We start from the raw sequence: 20354 nt of genomic DNA on the forward strand, positions 1-20354 counted from the left end.
CATTTGTGATCAAGTTGGCACGTGTGTGTTGAGTCGGTGAGCGTTGCTTGATGTTTGTTGGTGGGGATAGATAGTCCAAAAACCAATCGAGGCTCGCTACCTTGCAAACTACCATCACCGAGAACCGACGTGGGGTTGAAACCTCAACTCTACACAAATGGAACATCAAGGAGCGAGCTCCAAGAGAGGAGAACGCTCTCAGGGGCGCAATGTTTCTAACATAGCTGCAGAAGAAGCTCTAAATACCCCATCCAGCGAAGATGGCGACCGACACATCACAGCGGACCGATCGACTCTAGCCCAGAGCGCAGACGGAGACGACTCATCGCCAGAGCTCTTCCACCGGGTCCAACACGACAGCTCGATCCTCGCATTGACGGTGTCCGACAAATTCATATACGCCGGAACACAAGATGGCGACATTCTGGCGTGGTCGCTGGCCTCCTACGAGCTCGTCGCCCGGATAAAAGCACACAAACGAGCTGTCCTCTGCCTCACTCTGTCGCAAGACGGCCAGCTCCTCTTCTCTGGCGCAGGAGACGCCATTGTCAATGCATGGTGTCCCTACAGCTTGAAGCGCAAATACCACATCTACAGCACATACGATGTTGGCGACATCTTCAGTGTGGCGTACTCGACCCAATTCCAAACCATATATCTCGGAGCACAGAACACAAGCATTCAATGGTGCAGCCTGAAAGATTCGGATTCCAGGCAGACGCCGAATGAAGAGGGACACCCAGATAAGCGGAACCACAGGTTCTTTGACTCCAAGCAGGCTGGAGCGAAAGCGCCAACTCGCTCTGCTTCGCCTGGGCGCTCTGCTCAGTTGGCAACTGGAGGCGATATTCTCGAGATTGATCAGGCGCATATGAAGCACTACGCACATTTTGGATATGTGTACTGCATGCTCATGGTGCGTGGTGCTAGCAGGCTGATCGAGGCGGATGAGGACATGCTTATTTCTGGTGGGGGTGATGGGTCGATCAAGCTTTGGAAGCTCAGCGATGATCCAAATGATGTGATTGAGGAAATTGCTTGCCTCGGTGAAGATGATGCAGAGTCTGTATTATCCCTCGCCTTGGATGGATCGTTCCTGTACAGCGGAAAGCTTCGAGGCGTTATTGAGCTGTGGGATTTGGACACCAAGCAAAAGCTCCGTGTTATCAAGGCCCACAATGGTGATGTGATGGCTCTCCAGATGGGCTGGGGTTTCCTATTCAGTGCTGGGGCTACCGGGTTTTCCAGGGTAAGTGTGGCTTGTCTCGTCCATTGGCAACTATACTGACAGAAATTCTAGAAATACAGTACGGTGCAGTATGGCCAGTACAATCGGAGCTCTGAAAACTTCTCCCAGAAGTATCAGTGCATGAACCGCTGGAAGAGTCATGAAGGCAAGGTTATGGCATCCGCGACAACTAACTACAACGGCCAGCGCTTCTACATTACCGGTGCTAGCGATAGCTCAGTATCGATTTGGAACTTCAGCGAAACCCACCCCAGGGCCAACAGTGTTGGGGAATTCCAAGAAGACGTCCTCATCAAGTCACTGCAGGAATTCGTGTCTTACAAGACCATTTCATCCAGGCCGGATCACGCTGAGGATTGCCGCCGTGGTGCCACTTTCTTACGAAAGCTTTTCAAGAAGTACGGTGCGGAGACTGAGATGCTGAACACTGATAACCACCACAACCCGGTGGTTTTTGCAAGATTCAGCGGTAAACAGGCCACATCCGCCAAGCGCAAGAAGATTCTGTTCTATGGGCATTACGATGTTGTGGGTGCCGATGATAAGAAAGGGAATTGGATTATCGACCCCTTCCAGATGAAGGGTATCAATGGATACCTGTATGGTAGAGGGGTGTCTGATAACAAGGGCCCTATAATGGCGGCATTATACGCCGTTGTCGACTGCAAAAACGAAGGGTTACTTGACTCGGATGTTGTGTTCCTTATCGAAGGTGAAGAGGAATCTGGGTCAAGAGGGTTCATGGAGGCGGTCAAGCGCAACAAGGAGCTCATTGGAGACATTGACTACATCTTGCTTGCGAACAGTTACTGGCTCGATGACGACGTTCCCTGCTTGACATATGGTCTCAGAGGTGTCCTCCACGCCACCATCAGCGTTGACAGCAACCACCCTGATGTCCACAGTGGTGTTGATGGAAGTTTCATGATGGACGAGCCGCTCTTCGATTTGACGTCGATCCTCTCAGAATTGAAGGGCCGCCATAACCACATCAAAATCCCAGGATTCTACGATAACATCCTACCAGTGACGGAAGCCGAAGAAGCCCGCTACGACGATATTACCGACACCCTAATCCGCCGCAACCCCGAGCTAGGACCAGCCTCGGCGCTCAAGGCATCGCTAATGGCCAGATGGCGCCAGCCCAACCTAACAGTCCACCGCTACAAAGTCTCCGGCCCCGAAGGTTCCCTCGTATCTTGCCACGCCAGCGCCGCCATCTCCCTGCGCCTGGTGCCAAACCAAGAAGTAGAAGATGTCATCGAGTCACTCAAGACTTACCTCAACGCCGCCTTCCAAGAGCTAGACACCCACAACCACCTCACGATCACCATCGACAACCAGGCCGAACCTTGGCTCGGTAACCCCGATAACGCCATCTTCCAGACCCTCGAAAAGGCAATCATGGAAGTCTGGGGTCCCATCGATCCTCCCACTCGCCTCGCTCCCCGGAAGGACGCCCCAAAACCACAGAACGCCTTACCAGCCAGCCCAAGCCTCAAACCCACGCCCGCAACCGCCAACCTCCTCACCAACGGCAGCGATCACACCTCTCTCGCTAACATGCGCGAGCCTGCCCTCCCCGTTGATGGTGATGAGGCACCAAAGGGAAGGAAGCCCCTGTATATCAGGGAGGGAGGCAGTATTCCCAGCATCCGCTTTTTGGAGAAGGAGTTCGGAGCACCCGCGGCGCATCTGCCGTGCGGGCAGGCGAGTGATAGCGCGCATTTGGATAATGAGCGGTTGAGGTTGACGAATCTGTTTAAGAGTCGGGAGATCTTTAGGAAGGTGTTTGTCGAGCTGCCTAAGAAATAAAGATGGGAGGAAGGGGTAGGACATTTGTTTGGATTTCTTTAGGGGCTTTGTTTAGTGTGCAAGGCGGGTGGGGGTCTTTGTGTTCCACCGGGTCTGGTGTGGCGCTTTTAGATAGGGCTTTGTGGTTGGATCTGGATATGCCGTTTGGAGTTTTCAGGCTGGCGGACTTGTTTTCAGCGGGTAGGGCCGGTGGGGTGTATGTTCTCGGGTTAATGTAATATTAGATTGGCAGGGTATTGTAGGTGGCTCAATCTCAATGGAAAAAGGAACAATGAAACCTTGCCCGCGGTTCTCTTTCAATAGAGGCATTATAATGGAGTGCCACGCTGACAAAATTGCAGCGGCACATATTGTTAAAATCAGCTTTATTTGCTCATTCGTAAACACTTCGTCAAATAGAAATCGTAACAATCAGTTATCTCCCATAATCCCCAACCTTTCCCCAGCCTTTCTTAGCTGTATGTAACAATCTTCCCCCGCCAATCCCCAGATCCCCCGATTCTCGCAGCCGAAGTCCACGGGTATCAATTTCCCCCACCAACCCCCACCAACCCCAGATCCTCAGATCCTCAAATCCTCACACCCAAAGCCTCAGATATGAATCCTTTCCCTCCTCTTCATCAATCCAGCTCCTTTACATCACAGAGCACGGTATCGGGATGCAACAGCAGTCATATCCATCGCAAGAAATACAGCTTTTTTTGGGTGCCTCAGGCTTCACAATGCTCGAGATGGTGCTCGCAGCTGCCGAGCCGGGACCGTTGCGGTTGACGAACGATGGGGCGGAGGATTGGCACATTTTGTCGGTGGTTTGGGTGGTTGTGGTTGATGCTGGATGCTGGATGCTGGATGCTGGATGCTGGATGCTAGGGGGGTTGTTAGCTTGCGTCCAGGAACGGCGGTCACAGGTACGGTATTGCCTTGTAAGGGCCAGTCGGATCCAGAGGTTGGTCGGCTTACCTTCGTGTGTGACTGACTTCGGAGAAAGCGATTTAAGACTTGCAGATAGATGCACTGAATATGTCTTTCGAGGGTTCACAAAACACAAAAGAGAAAGTTGGGTATGCTTGCTGTTGGGTTGGCAAGGTTGGCAGTTGGCAGGTTATACTTCTGGAGTGGGGACCGAGGGGATCGGGGGATTTATGCGTGTATGACGTTGCGTGCGAGGCACGGGTTTGATTCGTGGGTGCGACATGGGCGCTATTCTGGATGAGACGCGGGGATGTATGGGGGTCTCCGATAGGGGAGAGCGCCCGCCAAGAGTACCTTAATAGCTCTAGCGTTCCTGCCGCTTGAACACACCGCATCGTACCCGCACGCTACGGATATAAAGTCAGCCTCCAGCCTCAGCTCAGCGCTGGAGAGAGATAAACCAATCAAGATATGATGGGGGAAACATATGTTTGAGGGAGAAGCATGATGCATTGTCACGACTTGCAGGTTCTGTATCTGGATACCCGGACGAGACTTGGCTTTTGCTCTCAGCTTGATTCAGCTCGCTGACCAGCTAGGAGACTTCCTGATCCGCCATATGTCGTCCCACCATGCAAGCATTTTTTTCTTTGATGTTTCAGTCGGCGACCCCTAATACGGCAGTGGTTTTCGTTTGTCTGAACTTCTGTAGTCTATCAGGTGCATATTTGGCTCAGCTCAATGCAGTAGATGCTGTTACTAAGCACGCTCGGATCCCGTGCATTTCCTCATATGGTCGGTTTGTAAATTCCTCCACCGGTTCCCCCACCCCCCGGCCCGACCCGGCGCAGCCTGGACGCATTTGGAAATATTTTTCGTGATTCAGTAATGAAAGCCAACTCTAATCAGCTGCAGACCCGTGTATAGCGAGAAAGCATCAGATCCCGAGCTAGAATAGGGTTCTTGAGAAGCTCGCTCCTTTAGAAGCTCTGTCCTAAGCATTACTCTTCGGACACGATCTATTAGGGGGGGTTCGAAAGAGCCGCGGAGTCTAACTTTTTCCTGACATCTCCTACTTGCTAGAGAAAAAATGCAATGACGGGCTGAGCATCTCCTTTCGGTCTTTAGAGAGACATTTCTGCGTATTTTTCTCAAGCAAACAAGCACATCATATGTAGCAGGAGTGAGAAGCGGGGCTGTAGTTCCACTTTCAGCTCAAGTTTTGCTAAACAAATAGCTTATTTAGGTAGACCCGTATACAGTTAACCATTTTAAGAGGGTTCGAGTTAGTCATGTCCCCTACATAAGGGCTTATATCTGGAGCATCTCCCGATTGTAGCATGCATAGGAAAGACATCGGGGATGGGGGTCTCAATGGTTTATGATGTAGATTATCCCGTCACAAGACGATAATCCATCTGAAGGTTTCACAAAAAATATGTTTGAGTTTACGAGCCTCCATAGGATCGTTGAATCGTGTAGGATTGCCTAGCTGTGTCTTACCCAACTCCGGCGCTCTCCAGTTATTTACGCATGCACGATAACTGCTTTGGCTATGCTGCTGCATTTTCAGCTAGCCACAAAATGCTGATCTCGATCTTCAACTCAGTCGTAGTGTCTTAGCAGCAACTGTAAGCCGTCACCGTTGCAATATGCAAACAATATATATAGAGAGCTGAAATCAGCTATTTAAATTCTCTACAACAAGCAGACAGTCCTAAACGGCAAAGCTTTACCAACACCTTAAAGAACTCCATTTTATATCAAAATGAAGTTATCCAACTTCCTCATTCCTCTTGTGGCGATTGCCCCAACCGTCCTTGCATCTCGCCGCATTAGTCGGGGCCCTGACGTTTCTCTCCAGTTGCGCATAAACTCGGTAGGGGAGCATTATTACTTGACAGGAGCAGCATCTTACTGACTGATTTCCAGCCTGCCACTGACTATCCCGCATACGACGATAGCCGCATCCAACACTTTCACGACAAGGTACTGTTGGCGCGCATGAAGGAATACTTTATCTCTTTCGTGGCTGGCAACTTCACTGGAATGTACGATTTGCAGGCTGACGACTTTCACATCACTGATATCCGTAAGATCTCTCCTCCATTCTTTATGAACACCCTTCTAACAAATTATTCCACTACAGCTCTTGCGATCGTCAGGGCAGATAGAAATCAATGGCTCGGAGCGAACAGTGGGTTTAGTTCTCTCATGACAGATGTCAAAGTCCAAGCCATTTCCATCGATGGCGGCTCCGGACCCTGCGAATTCGGCATTATGGAGAATGTGGTGTGGTTTACGCTTGCGGTTGACCCCCCGGAGGAGGCTAAGCCGGGACTTCCCCCGGGAATCAAGAAGGGTGATACGGCGGGTATGATCATGCTGTCTACGATTTGGTGGAATGAGGAAGGAAAGGTCAAGCGCGAACTCGAGTACGGAAAGCTGTTGTGGCCGGGCTTTGATATCGATGCCTTCAAGACTTGGTAAAGAAACACAACGGTTGCTTAAGGAGGGGTTTCTGGTAGTTGGGAGGCTTGGAGGCAGATGCAGCATGGGGGGAAGGAGAGTAGTGCTGAATCCTCGTCTAGCTGTTACGATCATTGCTAGATGCTAGGGTAACTGGGACTCTCGGATACAGATGTGGCATTGGGGGAAGGATAGTAGGACAGAACGCTCGTCTAGCCGTTACAATATTTGCTAGATGTTTGGGTTCCCATTGTTGCCGTGATTCCAGACGCGATTTTCATACATGTCAATTCCTACATCAATTTCCTTTGCTAACACTGGCATGATCCCCTGGATATCTCACCGTCACGATTCTTCCTATAGATCCTATTCTCACGCTCATTCCTTGCACATTATGCTTCCTATTCATATGTTGTGATCATTCCTCAAGGTCCTTAACTACACATATCATAGAATCAAAGTCCGTAAAGCCCTTCCAGAGGCCTCCTTGCTGGGAGAACCTCGAGTGAATCTGACTGCCCTTTATTATCGTAATCTTCGACTGGTCTCGAAAGATGAAAATGCACAAGGCCAACAATATCTCACTCCGTTAATAGTAGGAAGCCCTTGAAAGGTATTTAAAACTAATGCCAGTCTCGGGAATCATGCAAGTCCAGTGTCCAATTTCCCTGCCGTTAATATCGCTCGCCAGCGTTCGACGGCAAATATAGCGACTAAGACTCTAGGCAAGAAGTAGGCTTAGTGTTTCTAAATGCGTCGTCTAGCGCACGACAATAGATAAAAACAATGGTAACATATCTCACCATCCTCGAAACATACGTTGTATATAATTGTTGATATATTTCCTTCAATTGTTAGTGAACCGAATAGTTATAACATAGCATAATAATGTAACTTACCATATTTCCATACATCCACTACCATCTTGAAAGCTAAGCGACACCTCTATACCCCTATCATCTGTCCATATAAGAAGGGTTTCTAGAAAGGGTTGTAAGATTGTCTCTAATAGTAAACGTACGATGTTTTCTTTACCTCCCTGTTTCGCTATACTTTGACTCCGTCCAATCTGCAATTGCAGCAATTGTCGACCAGGGTTTATTTCACATTCAACATGTAGGGTTGGTATCCATTGTCCATCCTGTTTTATTTGTATTAGTAATTCCTTTGGAGTTCGTTCTTAAAAGTATTTGCAAGCAAGGAAGATAAGCTGATCTGATATACCTTGGGTTCTAGCCTAATATTGACATGTCCCGTCCCTTGATCAGACCAATCATTATTCCTAAATTCGTATACTTTTGTTCGATAATCCAAGTCCGAACGCAGTATATTTGGTGGGGTCGAACGATGGATATTATTGTAGATGCGTACACGTCGGAAGAGTGAAACCTGGTCTATTTCCTCTTGATTTCCGCCGCGTTTGCGTTTGAGAGAGTCCATAGGCAGAGAAGGACCGAGCATATGAGGGGACTTTACCAAACCAGGTTCGTTATTTGTAAGATTAATGTCGCTGATATTATCTGAAACATCCTTTAAATCCAGTACTCGGCGAAAATTCAATCCACAATTTGGACTTTAGCAATTTTATTAGCTTTCCTCTTTAGAAGCACCTTGCAATGAATAGTACCTACCACACGGTATCTTCTTCAGTAGATTTACCACAATCCGTTTTGCAAGTTGGACAGTTATTTGTTGGTCTAATTCGCCGCTTGAATACCATGCTCATTTCCACTCGCTGGCCCGGAGAAAAACAGAGGTCCCACTCCATTCCGAGATTGACATCCTTCTTCGTAGCAGAATCTTGTATGACAAACTCTCCCCTTTCAATCATATCTGATGCATGGCCTACCTTTTTGAAGTTGATCTTGAGAATCGAAACCAGAGCCTACCTGTGTCCTTAGCAACGCAGCACGAAGCCATATTTAAGCACGATGACTTGCCTCAGGAGAGCGCACAAACTCTAAATGAAAAGGAGAACTCCTCCCAAGAGCGTCAATAAAATAGATTGGCTGCTGCCGGTCTATTTGGCCTGGTATTGTCGTGATAATCCTTTGGATGTCTAGGACGACTTGAAACACTTTGATATTTGTCTGCCTGTGACAAGTCAATCGATGGCTATGGGCTTTAGCTAACTGAGGGAACTGACATCACCTTGGTCGTCATTACCAACAACTTCTTCCCCTCCTCAAGTGCACTTTTCAATAGTTAGCGTACATTTTCTGCAATATAAAGCCAGGAGGGATTATACTTCTGGATGCTTTCGGCTATGCTTGATAGACGCTGCATACACCCAAAATACGAATCCTGAACCCTTCCAACGATGCTCTGGGCTTGTTGTTCGTGGCGTTTCTCATGTAGGGTTGCCGAAGCCCTGTTTTGAGGAAATTAGCCATGGATCTATTTGTCAACCTGGAAACTCGTTCGTACATTTGCATCGCCATAAGCAGCAATTGGATAGACTCCGTGTGTCCAACTAAATCGGCCTTAAATCTCGCCACATCCTCTTTCTTACACATCGCCCATTGGATTTTCATCCAGCCATCCTTCAGCCTTGAACTAGAACCTCCAGCTCTCAGATGAGGCTGGTACTTCTGTACTTTCTTCCAGAAGCTGTCGATCGTCAGCTGACACTGCGCCGCTGCTTGCTGAAGCGAAACAAGCTCAGCATTCTGTGCTGGATCGACTTCAAGTCTTTTTACGCTAATGAGAGCCGTTTCAAGTGAGTATAGTTGTCGTATAATTTCTCGATACTCCGAGCTGGCACCTCCGCTCTCGCGCAGGGCGTCGATGACTGTAGCGACAAGCTCAAGAGCTGTGATGAAATCACCAACTGAGAACCCGAAACTCATAGTTATCTCAGGGGGTATCGTACTAGATTCATCGAGTTTGTCAGTATGATGTCGTTGTCGAAAAGATTTGGGGGCGGATCTGCACCTTGATGAGGCTGAGCACAACTGTACTATGCATTGATTAATTAGTCCTTACGTACAACAGTATGCATATGCAGCCACAAGCAGTAGGGTAAATCGCCAACATGTATTTTATAGTAGTAGTAAATGTTTAGTTCGTAGGTTTTAATGATGGTGAATAATAATCGCAGCTTTGTATTTGGTATGATATTGTCTGAAAAATCAACTGTTCAAGCCCAGAAGAAATGATGTATATCTGTTTGCTACCCCCCACGCGCCATTCAATATGCATAATGATGATATATAAAACGCCGTTCCAATGCCGCCAAACTAAATCACCAAATGCGCTTAGCAACCATTTCGTATCTCGTAACCTTGTCAAAATCCGTCTGTTGCTTCGCCTGTTCAGCCCATTTCTTTTCCCTATCTTTCAGCTGTTTAGCGCCCTCCGGGTCATCTTCATATATGATATTCCTCTTCTCTTCCCCCAGCTCCACCATGCCGAGCCCGCCCAACCGCTTGCCTTTCGTGTCCAGGCCCATATTCTCGCGTATATTCATGGTCTCGTAGCGGCGGCGAGAATATCGAAGTAAGAGCATCCCGAGAACAAGTTTGCAACTTAGAAGCGCGAGGAAGGCTCCGAGGAAGAAAGCTGCCATGGCAATGAATGAAATAATATCGTCAGAGTCAAAGAACTGCCACGTCCGTTCCACTGATGCGCCGGTGACATATGTCGACCGGCCTAGAGCTTTGCGAATAAGTATATCGAGGTGCTCCATTGCAGCCGTTGTTGCGGGTGAAGCAGTAGCCTCAGATTCAAGGGATATTGACGTCGCGGTAGATGCCAGTGGTGGTGGGAAATGAGTGGCGACGAACATGTGGTAAGTCTGGACAGACGCGCGGATAAAGAGGCAAGACAGTGGGATAACTGGGAGGCCGAGCCGTTTCGTGAGATTTTGGTTAACAAATGCGTTGGTATAGTAGTCCTTTGAGAGGATATCAAGAAACTTCTTGTAGATAACAGGCTTGACATTGTTGAATTTTCCGACATAGCAGTGTTTGATCCAGTCGACGAGAACTTCGCTGCCGAGAACGAGAAGGAATGGTGAGAGAACCTCTCCAGACCAACTTGGGATGATCTTGAAGCTGTTTGGGATAATGGAACTGCGGAGTGGAATCGTGGCATTTCGCAACGTATCTGCAGCCCCATTGGCGGACTGTGGATTGCTGAGGATACTGAGCCCGCCAACTTCGACAATGTTTCGAAGTCCGATAATGATAAGCATCAGCCATAGCTGAAAGCGCTCCACAACGTCGGCACAAAAAAGCTGAAAGAGATTTTGCTTCTCAACTCGCTTGAAGACCGTCCCTTTGATTTCCACAAACTGGTTGCTGAGAAGCAGTGTGAATAAAGAGTTAGAGTAGGAATTCACGGCCACATTTAGGGTGATGACTTGGTAGAACAGTGCGGTGGCATGTATGACATTGTACACCAACGTCAAAACGAACATCCCTAGCGGTTGAAGAAGCTTGGATCGACCATCCAATCCTCGCTCCAATGTCTCATCACACACCAGGCATTCAAGAATATCTTGTCCAACAGCAGCGAGCAACCGGTCGCCAACCTAAAGATATTTAGTTCAATCCGCAACCATATGATTCGAATAGCTTACCTCCAAAACGTTGTATATAACATACAATTTCATAGCTGCCTGCCCTCTGATGCTATGATACATGCGGCTAGCATCTAGTTGCATCAAAATGATACAGCTAAAGATAATAACTAGCCCCTGAAGAATATCGGCCTTATGATACGGTGATAATGTCGACGGAACAGATCTGGTTCTTCTGTGCCTTCTGCCCCATTCAAGCTTCGTCCTTTTCTCTCCAGAGCGACGGCCTTCCGTCTCCAGGCCACTGGCGCCGCTAGTATCGGAAAACCTCCCATTTTCACGAGGTCTTGGCGACAATATCTGCGACTGAACGCCGTCCTGACCGCCTTGAATCGGGGGCGCATGAGGGATATCAGCGCTGGAGCTATAGCCTCTGCGGCGATGCCACAGCCGCGGTGATCCATGATAAATAAACAATGCCACGAAGCGCGCCTCTGCCGCCAGCGACTTGGCCCACCAAGATACCAAAATACCAATGGCTTTTATGAAACGCAGAGGAAGAATTGTGAATGTATAAAGCCAGGCATCAAGGCATGCCAACGTTCCAAACAGAAGAGCAGGTTCTAAACACAAAGGTACAAGTAGAAAGTTCAAAAGCCGTTCAAACTTAACCTTTGCTGACTCGTAGGGGTATTCCTGGCCACGAGACCGATGTATATATAACGGCGATGGCCGGGATGACGCTAGTTCTAATTCGAGGTATGTGCTCAACAGCGGAGGGAGAGGGATCTCTTCGCTGGTCTGCGGTAGCGCGGACTCAGAGGGTAACGGTGTTACTCGTGGGCGTCCATTGCTAGCCGATAACTTGACGGAGGTATTTGGATCAAACCCATCGGATCCCCGCATCGAAGGGGTTTGTCTTCGCACCGGTGACATATTCCTCGAGCTTCTTTCTTGCCAGTTTTCACGGCGGCCAACTTGTGGGCTAGAAATCACACGGGAACTTGTGCCGGGGCGTTGGCTTCCAGACGAGAATCCCGATGTGCGAGCAGATGGTGATCGGATTTGCTTAGATTCGAAATCTTCGAATGTCAATGGATTTTGAAGGGTTGTCCCTCTTTTTCTGGAATCCGGTTGCATAGAAGCTGGTAAAGGAAGCGATTCAGGCTGAGATATCAAGTTCTCAATTTCAGAGGATGACAGTTTCCGGACTCCTTCATTGGCCGTATCGTTGGCCGTGGAGGCATCTCTTTGTTTCTTGACCGTTTCGCCCTGGGCTTTGGGCAGTTTTGGACTCCGCAATGCCGCAGCGTCATTGACTGGTGGGATGGGAGCTTCTAAATAAGAATCATCCTTCCATACATTATGTAGAGCGGGCGTCGGTAACCGGCTGACAATATTGTTGCTTCGCTCTTTGCCGAAACCTCCATCGAATTCGGTCTCTGGCGTCGCTGGCGAAATGAGGGACGGCGACGTGCTTCTTGGTGACGGAGAAGGTGACGGCGAAGGAAGCTGGTGACCTTCTAGAGCTTGGTCGCGCTGCTGGGGATTCGATGTGAGGTATTCCCCTCTCAAGTCGTTATTTCGAGCGGTGGTTTCGGCATGATTCATCGATTCCATCAGTCGGCTTAATTCCTCCCCGCAGTCTGTGGCTGGGATATTAACAGGCATGGCGCTCTATGAGCGGTACACAATAGGTGGCCACATCTATGGCCTTTAAGCAAGGGATATAAGTATACAGGCGTGCTCCGTTGAAACGTAGGTCGTGGACGAGGCTGAGAGATGTTGATGATGAAATGTGGTGTCTGGTGGCACTCCACTTTGTAGACAAGGTAGCCTCGCCTCGCTCGGCCCGCCCCCAGTATTATTTTTAGCGGATGTTAAACAGCGCAACGAACCTAACAAAACTATACAATATTATGAGAGGTGCTATCCATTATCGAGAACTCAGATTTAAATTGAGCAAGCCAGAATCAAGTGACTCTCTTTTAAAAGAGTGATCCGGCTACATTTATTTAATTCATCATTTCTTATCAAGTCTGTCTATGAAGAGGATATACGCGATAGTCATCTAGCTTGGGTCACCGCGAACGGTTCCCATATTCATGTTCATTCATCTCTCCCTCCTATTCGCTGTCTGAAATAACAATCGGCTCTTTGCTTGCCCAGCCGTCATCCGGTTTGGTATCTTTCATTTCAACATCATCATCGAACCCCTCAAACTCATCACTATCGCCAGGATCTACTGCTGGAAACGTTTCTTCGCCATTTGCTGCTTTTTCAGATTCCCATTGGGCGTAGAGAGCATTGAAAAGCTCCTTTCCAAGAGCCCTTCCGTGTTGCAGAGAGACAGCATTGCCAATCTGCTTGTACATGGCACTTGGAGGCTGGGTGTTGGGATCCCATGTAAACGTGTCCAGAAACCCTTGGGCCCTGGCAAACTCTCTGACCGTAAGAATTCGGCGTTGGGTTGGATGTAAGATCTGCAATAATTATATTAGTCCGCTGAAAGTACGGGATCAACCAGTTAAGGATTGTATTTACCTTGCCATTCTCGCCGCCTGGGTCAACGTTTGTCAGGCAAGTCTGAAATTGCTCTTTAAAGTCCAACCGATAATAGCGATTCGGGTAGAAGTTACTCTTTGAAGCTCTTTTATTACGCAAGCATGCCATATCGTGCTCAAGGGGCAAATCGTTATGGTTTGCTTGCGGTCTCATTGGAATACGGGCGAGCCGCAACATTGTCTGAGAGCCCCATTGGCGAGTAACGTGGTTCTTGACAATATCCCCCTTGACATAACGGCGTACTTCTCGTTGAAATTCTGCAATCGGTCCATAGGCGTACACAGCTCTGTTATCCCCAATTGGCGCCTTTCCATCTGAAGGCACCTCAATTGTTGGTATCCCCAATTCCCGTTGGCGTCGAGCTTGACGGTCTTCGCCAGGCACTTTAATTCTCCAATCAAAAGCTGGCAAGTCGAAAATTGCATCTCCAACTGTGACTGGATTATGAGGCGCAGTTCTTCCCATGGTGAACGTATTGGTTGGAGCTGAAAGACCTTTGCAAACATGGGTTGGCTGCGGATATAAAGGCAATTTACGGCCCAACAAGGCACCCCAGAAAAATACTCGTCGCCGGGATTGGGGCGCGCCATGTTCTGCGGCTTGCAGCATATGAAACTGAGCTGAGTAACCCAGAGATGTAAGTGCTCGGAGAATGAACTTCACGCTACCTTGTTGGATGCCCCCCTGGACACCGGGGCCGGACTTTTTCTGGGTACTACCCAGTCGATGTTGTAGTAGCCCACGGACATTCTCCAGCAGGAAGTATTTCGGTCCATAGTGGTCCACATAGGATAAGAATGTCGTCAGTAATGAATTCTTGATCGAATTTGCCTTGGGACATCGATTGCACCCTGAGAAATCCTGGCAAGGTGGACCACCGTACAAGAAGTCACTGGGAAATGTTAGAAACATCTCCTCTGGCAATAATACATATCGACCCCCTCTAGGTTACTGGTAACTCACATATCGCCACGTTTGGGCATAGGGGGCATCGGCTTTCCCTGGAGGTCTTTCATGACGCCAGTTGCTGTTCCTCGTTCTTCCTGGATAGCTCTCTGTAGCAACGTGTTCGCATTCTCATTGTATACTTTCATACGTGGAAAGTTTCTCTTGAGAGTTCGACTGGCATCGATATCCCATTCAATGCCGTAAAGTGTCTCCACAGCGCCACCTTCATGCAGCCCAGAAGAGAGGCCGCCACAACCGGCAAACACATCCATCGCTCGGAGCTTGAGGCCAGCTTTTGAGAATGCCTCCTGTCGCTTCTCCTCCGTTCCAACCATTACGTTTCCGTCGACGGAATCATGAAAATCCTCAGCATTAAGCGGCTGAAGGTCTTCGATATCAAATGCTCTTCTCGTCGTTGTTCCATCGAAACAATCAGGCTCTCTGTCGGTCACATAGAATGTATCTTCCAGGTCCTTATATTTCGCGAGATTATTAACTCTGCTTGGATGCACAACTTGGCACTTTCCAAGCAGCTTATCGTCGACGTCGATCGTTTTCCTCCTATTAGTGAGATACAGTCTGCGACTGTCCCGAATGGCGTGTTTTTCGCCACTCTTGAATTCAGTCCGATAATCGCTGTTGAAGTCATCATACCTTCTGAGTATCTGTATGGTGATATGGATACCTTGCACTGAGTCTCGAAGTTTAGAAGGATCTTTCACAGCCCAATTAAATCCCCCTGTGCATTTGATGTGAATGATTTGACCGATCGTATGAGGCTCGTCGGACGCCCTTGGGAGCATATAGACACAATCATTGAGCTTGTATTCAATACCGTCGTGTGAGAAGCTGGTTGCTGAGCGGTCTTCGTCGATTGTGCCTGTTACCCTCGTAGAGAGCTCATGTTGTATCTCTTCGCGTCTGGCGCAGCAGAAGCAAAGTTGAGAGTGCTCTGTGCCTGCAAGCTTGATATTTTCTTCGTGGAAACTAGCATCTTCAAATCTTACGGGCGTGGTTTCGTCATCATCATAGAAGAATCGATAGAAATAGCAGTTTGGCTTCTTAAAATGGTCGCTTTCTTCTGAAGGACCAATTTGAGTGCATCTCTCCACATTTACTTTGCCAGCAATTGTGCTCTGTAAGGTTATCAGTGGGGTCCACGAATATACACGTGCCCTCTGAAAAACTCACCATATCAATATCATCGCAGCGGTCGAGTAGGAATAGCTCTTTTGGGCCGGCAGTTTCATCAAGAAATGTGTCACCTCCATGAGAAAACCATCGGACATGAGCCATGGGGTCCCCACTCTTATTGGCGAATATGTTGACAATTCGTGCAAACCAGACCCTCGCAGCTGTCTCCTTAATATTCTGTTTCAGTTTGCCGTTGGCAGTGAGGTGATCTCGATCATCAATCCCTGCACTGTTTGAGACTTAACAACCATATTGACCTGCCGAGAGGAAGTATATCTTACCGCACCGTAATACAATCCCCGGGGAGAAACCGATCTTTGTCAATGAAAGCAGCTCCATAAAACTTCGATAGTTTCTTGTCAACCCACTTAACTGGGGGTATCAGCTCGACTTTGTCAGTATAATCCCTCCCCGTCCAGCCTTGTTCCCGTAGCTTGTCTCTATTGACGGTCATATCAATAAGACCACCCAACTTGCCTTTCTGAACGTATGATTCCATGAGACCTCCTTTCTGATTCAGAGCATCATCTCCATTGCAAACCAGTAGCGTCTTCACATATAATCCGCCAACCAATCTTCCGATCCATCTGGTCACGGTTGTATGTTCGGTGGCTTTGTCATCTCCTGAAGGGCGCTGGTGGGGTGCACGAACCCTTGATACTCTCGGCGTTCGGACACGAACGAATGGCTCATCGTCATCCTCTAAAGAACTGTTCTCCGAGGAATTTTCGTAACCAAGTATATTAGACTTTCCCTCACCTCGGTAGTGTTCGCCATCTGAGCTGTCATCGTCGATGACTATCGGGCTTCGAACACCTGGGGGTTCTCCATTCAGATTCTCCGTACTTCCATTATGTCCAATGGTTGCACTACTTGCACTTGGAGCTAAACCGGGGTCGGAATCGAGTGTTCTTGTGGGCAAACGGTTTTTCGAAGGGCATGGGTCATATCCATTTCTGAGTTCGTATACTTTTCGAAGCGTAACCCTCTCATTCCAGCCAGAACCTTTGAGGATGTTGACCAACTCATCTGAATTGATCAGTCAATTATATAATAGACTTTGTGGGTGCTCACATACCTGGTTTCAAGTCTGGATGAATGCTGAAAAACAGCTGAAAACGCTCTCGAATGCCGTCGTCGGTGACTGTCTCCATTCCATCATCGGCAACATCTTCCATCCCATCATCGGCAACAGTTTCCATATAATCATCAGTGGCATCTCCCATGCCCTCATCAGAGACAGCTTCCATGCCATCGGCGTCCACAATCTCCATGTCATCATCACAGGTGATATATCCCTTGGATATTACGATATATTCTCTCTCGTCAAGGAGAGCCTCTTCAAAGCCACCCATAGACTCTGCATCTTCTTCCGTGGCAGGTTCCATCCCAGTTTTATGAGGGAGCCTCCGTCACTCTGTCGGGTTCGTCGCTAGGCCTAGTGGACTCTTATCAACATAAAGTTGGATTGTTCGTTGTAGAGACCGTGTGTGCTCGGATCCAAAGTGCGAAATCCAAAATCCGAAAGTCGAAATTCCGCTATGGAAAGGGGGTAGGGTGAAGTTATCTGAAAAAGTGAAGCTCTAACAAAGGTAGCTGCGGGCCAAGAAAACTATAGAAAAGATCTAGAAATGGTGTGCAACTATCCGAATTTGCTTTTTATCAGCATAAAGCGAAAGGTGATTATCTGGCAAACATTGGAGGTGATGTAAGATAAACGTGGATTAAAAGGGACGGCGACAAGGAGTGGTTGTAAGTCTATGTCTGTTCCAAGTGAATTTGAGTGTTGACAACACCGCGTTGGGGGGGGGGGGTAAAAGCACAATAAACACAAATCTTCTTCGGTATAATTCCGTTACAACAGTCACCTACAAAATTGATTCCAAAACGAAAGGAGTCCTTCCAAGTAGACGAAGACAAAAAAATTCAGGAATAGACAGGCAAAACTATAGAGAATTGTTATTATCTTATTCATGTGAGAGTGTCAAAGACCACTCTGGGGTCGTTAAGGGCAGGATTATTAGGATTTTCCAGGCTCAACTAAGCCATACTCGCGGTGTAGCTCATCCCATACATCCTTCGCACCATCATACTCTTCAAGATCCTTCTTGATGTCTTTATACTCCTCAGCTTCTTCTGGGGCAATGTTCACTTGACCCAAGCCCGCCAGGATCCCTTCCACCTTTGTTTTCATATTTTCAATGCCGTTCGTTTCTGCCTTTGACCTTGCTAATTGAGCCTCCATCATTAATATCAGACTCTCTCTCGCCTGATGAGGCCTATATTCGTTCAATAAGTGGTGGAAGTTTATGAATAGTGTCCGTAAATCTTGAATCTTCTCTGCATATTGTTCAGGGTTGACGCTCATGATGCCCATGAGTTCAAGAAAGTTCAATAGTAAAGACTTCGCAATTCGTTTTAAGATCAACGTGCGATCTGAATGTGATTGTGGGTCTGATCCTGCGCCAGAGCCTGATGGGGTGGCAGGAGGGGAGTAGAGTTGTTCTATTCCTTGCTCGGTAAGGGACGGTAGGATGTCGTTCAACTGGTAGAATATTAGTTTAACATTCTCCATATCACCAAACAGCAGCTAGGCATAGGAAACCACATACATTGTAAAGGTCGCCAAAGCTCCTGTACGTTCCTTCGGCAGGAGGCTCTGGCGGTTGAAGGTATTGGAGATCGCCTCGCAACTCAGGTTCTTTGGGTGAATCATCTTTTTGGCTTGAGTCGGACTCCCTCCCAGCGCGTAATATGGCTACACGGGCGAGGTTTTCTTCGGTGAAGTGCTGGTAAAACGGAGGTGGGCTTGGAAAGGCCGATGCCTGAACATTCCCTTGTTGTTGGTCTGCCATTGAGACAGCACACGCGGCACAGCCGCTCAGAACCAGGCAAGGTTGTTAATCGAGATATCCAGTATTTATTTCATCGCGTCGTGGTCTATCGTTGGAGCTTTTTGCGATAGGTCCTGCGGTTAAAACGTTGCGACGCGGTAGTTGAGGAGTGAGGAGGGGCGCATACGCGGGATCGGCAGGGAAGGTCAATTTAAAGCTTGGGGTGGAGCAACGCGGCTTTGGTGGCAGGGATCGCAGTTCGACCCTGTGGGGTACCACCGCCAGATACGACACACGACAACGTCCGTCAGCAGAGAGTTGAACGCCAAATCTCAGTCGATAAAGGCCACCGCATCATGGTGTAAGAGCATAATAACATCTCATCGGTGCCTACAAACTGTACCAACTATCTGGGTTCCAAAAGCGACAATGGCGCAATCGAAGGGGAAGGGTCGGGCTACCAACGGTCTTACAAGCAAACCAGGCGTAATCGGGGCGGTTGCCAGATTTTGGCAGAAGACATATGCCCCGGATTATGTTGGCCTAGCAGTCCTTATAGCTGCTTATATTGTGGTATGAACCTCGTCATGACTTCTAAATGACTTTGGCTGACATGTTGCGTGTGGATGAAGCTCGAGTTCAACACCACACCATTCCATAGATTATTCGAACTGGGCAACATCGACCTTGCCTACCCTCATGCGGAACATGAAAGGGTTCCAGTCTGTGAGTCTCAGTCTTTAGATTACTCCACCTCTATACTCGTACGGCCCCAGGGTGTTCGTAAGGCGTGTGCGAAGCAACGAGCAAGATGTCACCAGTTATCCATTCATACGGAGAATCTAGAACTTTCAGCGGCTACTTCAGCACAGCCCCTATGAATACTTCCGAGCCACACAGGCGCCTTTCAGAGCACTGGCTAACTATAGTTAGCAATGATGTTCCTCTACGGTGGCGGCGTCCCCCTCATCGTAATGGCTCTCTGGCTCGCCATCTCCCGCGCCGGGTTCCACAAGTCCCACGTTACCATACTCTCATTCTTCATTGGCATGCTGTTAACGGCTGTCATTACCGACCTTATCAAAAATGCCGTCGGCCGGCCACGGCCTGACCTCATTTCCCGCTGCAAAGCGAAGGCGGGCACACCTCTTCATACACTCGTCTCATGGGAAGTTTGCACAGAGACTGACCACCACCGTCTCCATGATGGATGGCGCTCTTTCCCTAGCGGGCACTCCAGCTTCTCATTCTCTGGCTTGGGCTTCCTGGCGTTGTTCCTCTCCGGTCAGATGCACGTTTTCCGTCGCGAGGGTGACTTGGCAAGGGGCCTATTAGCCTTGGCACCGCTGGTGCTTGCAGGCTGGGTTGCAATTTCGCGATGCGAGGACTACCGCCACGATGTGTATGATGTTACTATTGGCAGTGCTTTGGGGATGATTGTTGCTCATTGGAGCTACCGACGATTTTATCCGCGTCTGAGGAATGTGAATTGCGATGCTCCGTATGCATCGCGGACGTCAGCTGCATCTGGAGGTGGATTTGCGAAGGTCGGAACCGATGAGGAGGCGGCAGTTATGCATGAAGGGACTGGGCCGAGTGCGTTCAATCTCGGTGAGATTGATAGCGGAGACTCAGACTGAAAGGCCAATTCTTCATGGGTTTTCGGGGTGATTGAGCACTTTTGATTTAGCACCTGAGCGAAAGGAGTGAATCATGTATGAATATTTTGCGGGGAGCTTTAGGGCTCTTATGAAGATGGGTGTATATATCTACGGATTATGAGCTACACTGGATGTTTATAAATGGACATAGCATGAGCACAAATGACGATACGAAGGAAGCATTG

At 48.4% G+C, this 20354-nt stretch overlaps 7 protein-coding genes across 7 annotated transcripts; 3 read left to right on the forward strand and 4 right to left on the reverse strand.

The window, feature by feature from the left end:
• Positions 1 to 45: 45 nt before the first annotated feature.
• On the forward strand, positions 46 to 3347 carry VE01_10492 (uncharacterized protein). The gene is made up of 2 exons (XM_018279890.2): positions 46 to 1249; positions 1301 to 3347. Exons 1-2 carry the CDS (start codon positions 158 to 160, stop codon positions 3062 to 3064), a joined length of 2856 nt encoding a protein of 951 aa, XP_018125174.2. The 5' UTR covers positions 46 to 157; the 3' UTR covers positions 3065 to 3347.
• Positions 3348 to 5744: 2397 nt separating this feature from the next.
• Positions 5745 to 6466, forward strand: VE01_10493 (uncharacterized protein; the record flags this gene model as incomplete). The annotated part of the gene is made up of 3 exons (XM_018279891.1): positions 5745 to 5855; positions 5909 to 6068; positions 6126 to 6466. 3 exons carry the CDS (start codon positions 5745 to 5747, stop codon positions 6464 to 6466), a joined length of 612 nt encoding a protein of 203 aa, XP_018125184.1.
• Positions 6467 to 6822: 356 nt separating this feature from the next.
• Positions 6823 to 9341, reverse strand: VE01_10494 (uncharacterized protein). Its single transcript, XM_018279892.2, has 8 exons — positions 8873 to 9341; positions 8694 to 8816; positions 8592 to 8639; positions 8386 to 8539; positions 8077 to 8330; positions 7670 to 8018; positions 7345 to 7586; positions 6823 to 7290 (listed from the first exon to the last, which is right to left on the reverse strand). The coding sequence occupies exons 1-8, from the start codon at positions 9292 to 9294 to the stop codon at positions 7245 to 7247; spliced, it is 1638 nt and encodes a 545-aa protein (XP_018125178.2). The 5' UTR covers positions 9295 to 9341; the 3' UTR covers positions 6823 to 7244.
• A 130-nt stretch (positions 9342 to 9471) lies between these two features.
• VE01_10495 (uncharacterized protein) lies at positions 9472 to 12756 on the reverse strand. The gene is made up of 2 exons (XM_018279893.2): positions 11028 to 12756; positions 9472 to 10979 (listed from the first exon to the last, which is right to left on the reverse strand). Exons 1-2 carry the CDS (start codon positions 12636 to 12638, stop codon positions 9690 to 9692), a joined length of 2901 nt encoding a protein of 966 aa, XP_018125177.1. The 5' UTR covers positions 12639 to 12756; the 3' UTR covers positions 9472 to 9689.
• A 337-nt stretch (positions 12757 to 13093) lies between these two features.
• On the reverse strand, positions 13094 to 17062 carry VE01_10496 (uncharacterized protein; the record flags this gene model as incomplete). Its single annotated transcript, XM_018279894.1, has 6 exons — positions 13094 to 13450; positions 13512 to 14424; positions 14496 to 15616; positions 15672 to 15903; positions 15956 to 16703; positions 16753 to 17062. 6 exons carry the CDS (start codon positions 17060 to 17062, stop codon positions 13094 to 13096), a joined length of 3681 nt encoding a protein of 1226 aa, XP_018125176.1.
• Positions 17063 to 17694: 632 nt separating this feature from the next.
• Positions 17695 to 18529, reverse strand: MED7 (mediator complex subunit med7; the record flags this gene model as incomplete). Its single annotated transcript, XM_018279895.1, has 2 exons — positions 17695 to 18219; positions 18287 to 18529. The coding sequence occupies 2 exons, from the start codon at positions 18527 to 18529 to the stop codon at positions 17695 to 17697; spliced, it is 768 nt and encodes a 255-aa protein (XP_018125175.1).
• A 259-nt stretch (positions 18530 to 18788) lies between these two features.
• On the forward strand, positions 18789 to 20350 carry VE01_10498 (uncharacterized protein). Its single transcript, XM_018279896.2, has 3 exons — positions 18789 to 19081; positions 19141 to 19234; positions 19442 to 20350. The coding sequence occupies exons 1-3, from the start codon at positions 18938 to 18940 to the stop codon at positions 20146 to 20148; spliced, it is 945 nt and encodes a 314-aa protein (XP_018125183.1). The 5' UTR covers positions 18789 to 18937; the 3' UTR covers positions 20149 to 20350.
• Positions 20351 to 20354: the final 4 nt, after the last annotated feature.

This window comes from Pseudogymnoascus verrucosus (assembly GCF_001662655.1).
Source record: "Pseudogymnoascus verrucosus strain UAMH 10579 unplaced genomic scaffold scaffold_86, whole genome shotgun sequence".
In the NCBI taxonomy this organism is placed as follows: Eukaryota; Fungi; Ascomycota; class Leotiomycetes; order Thelebolales; family Thelebolaceae; genus Pseudogymnoascus; species Pseudogymnoascus verrucosus.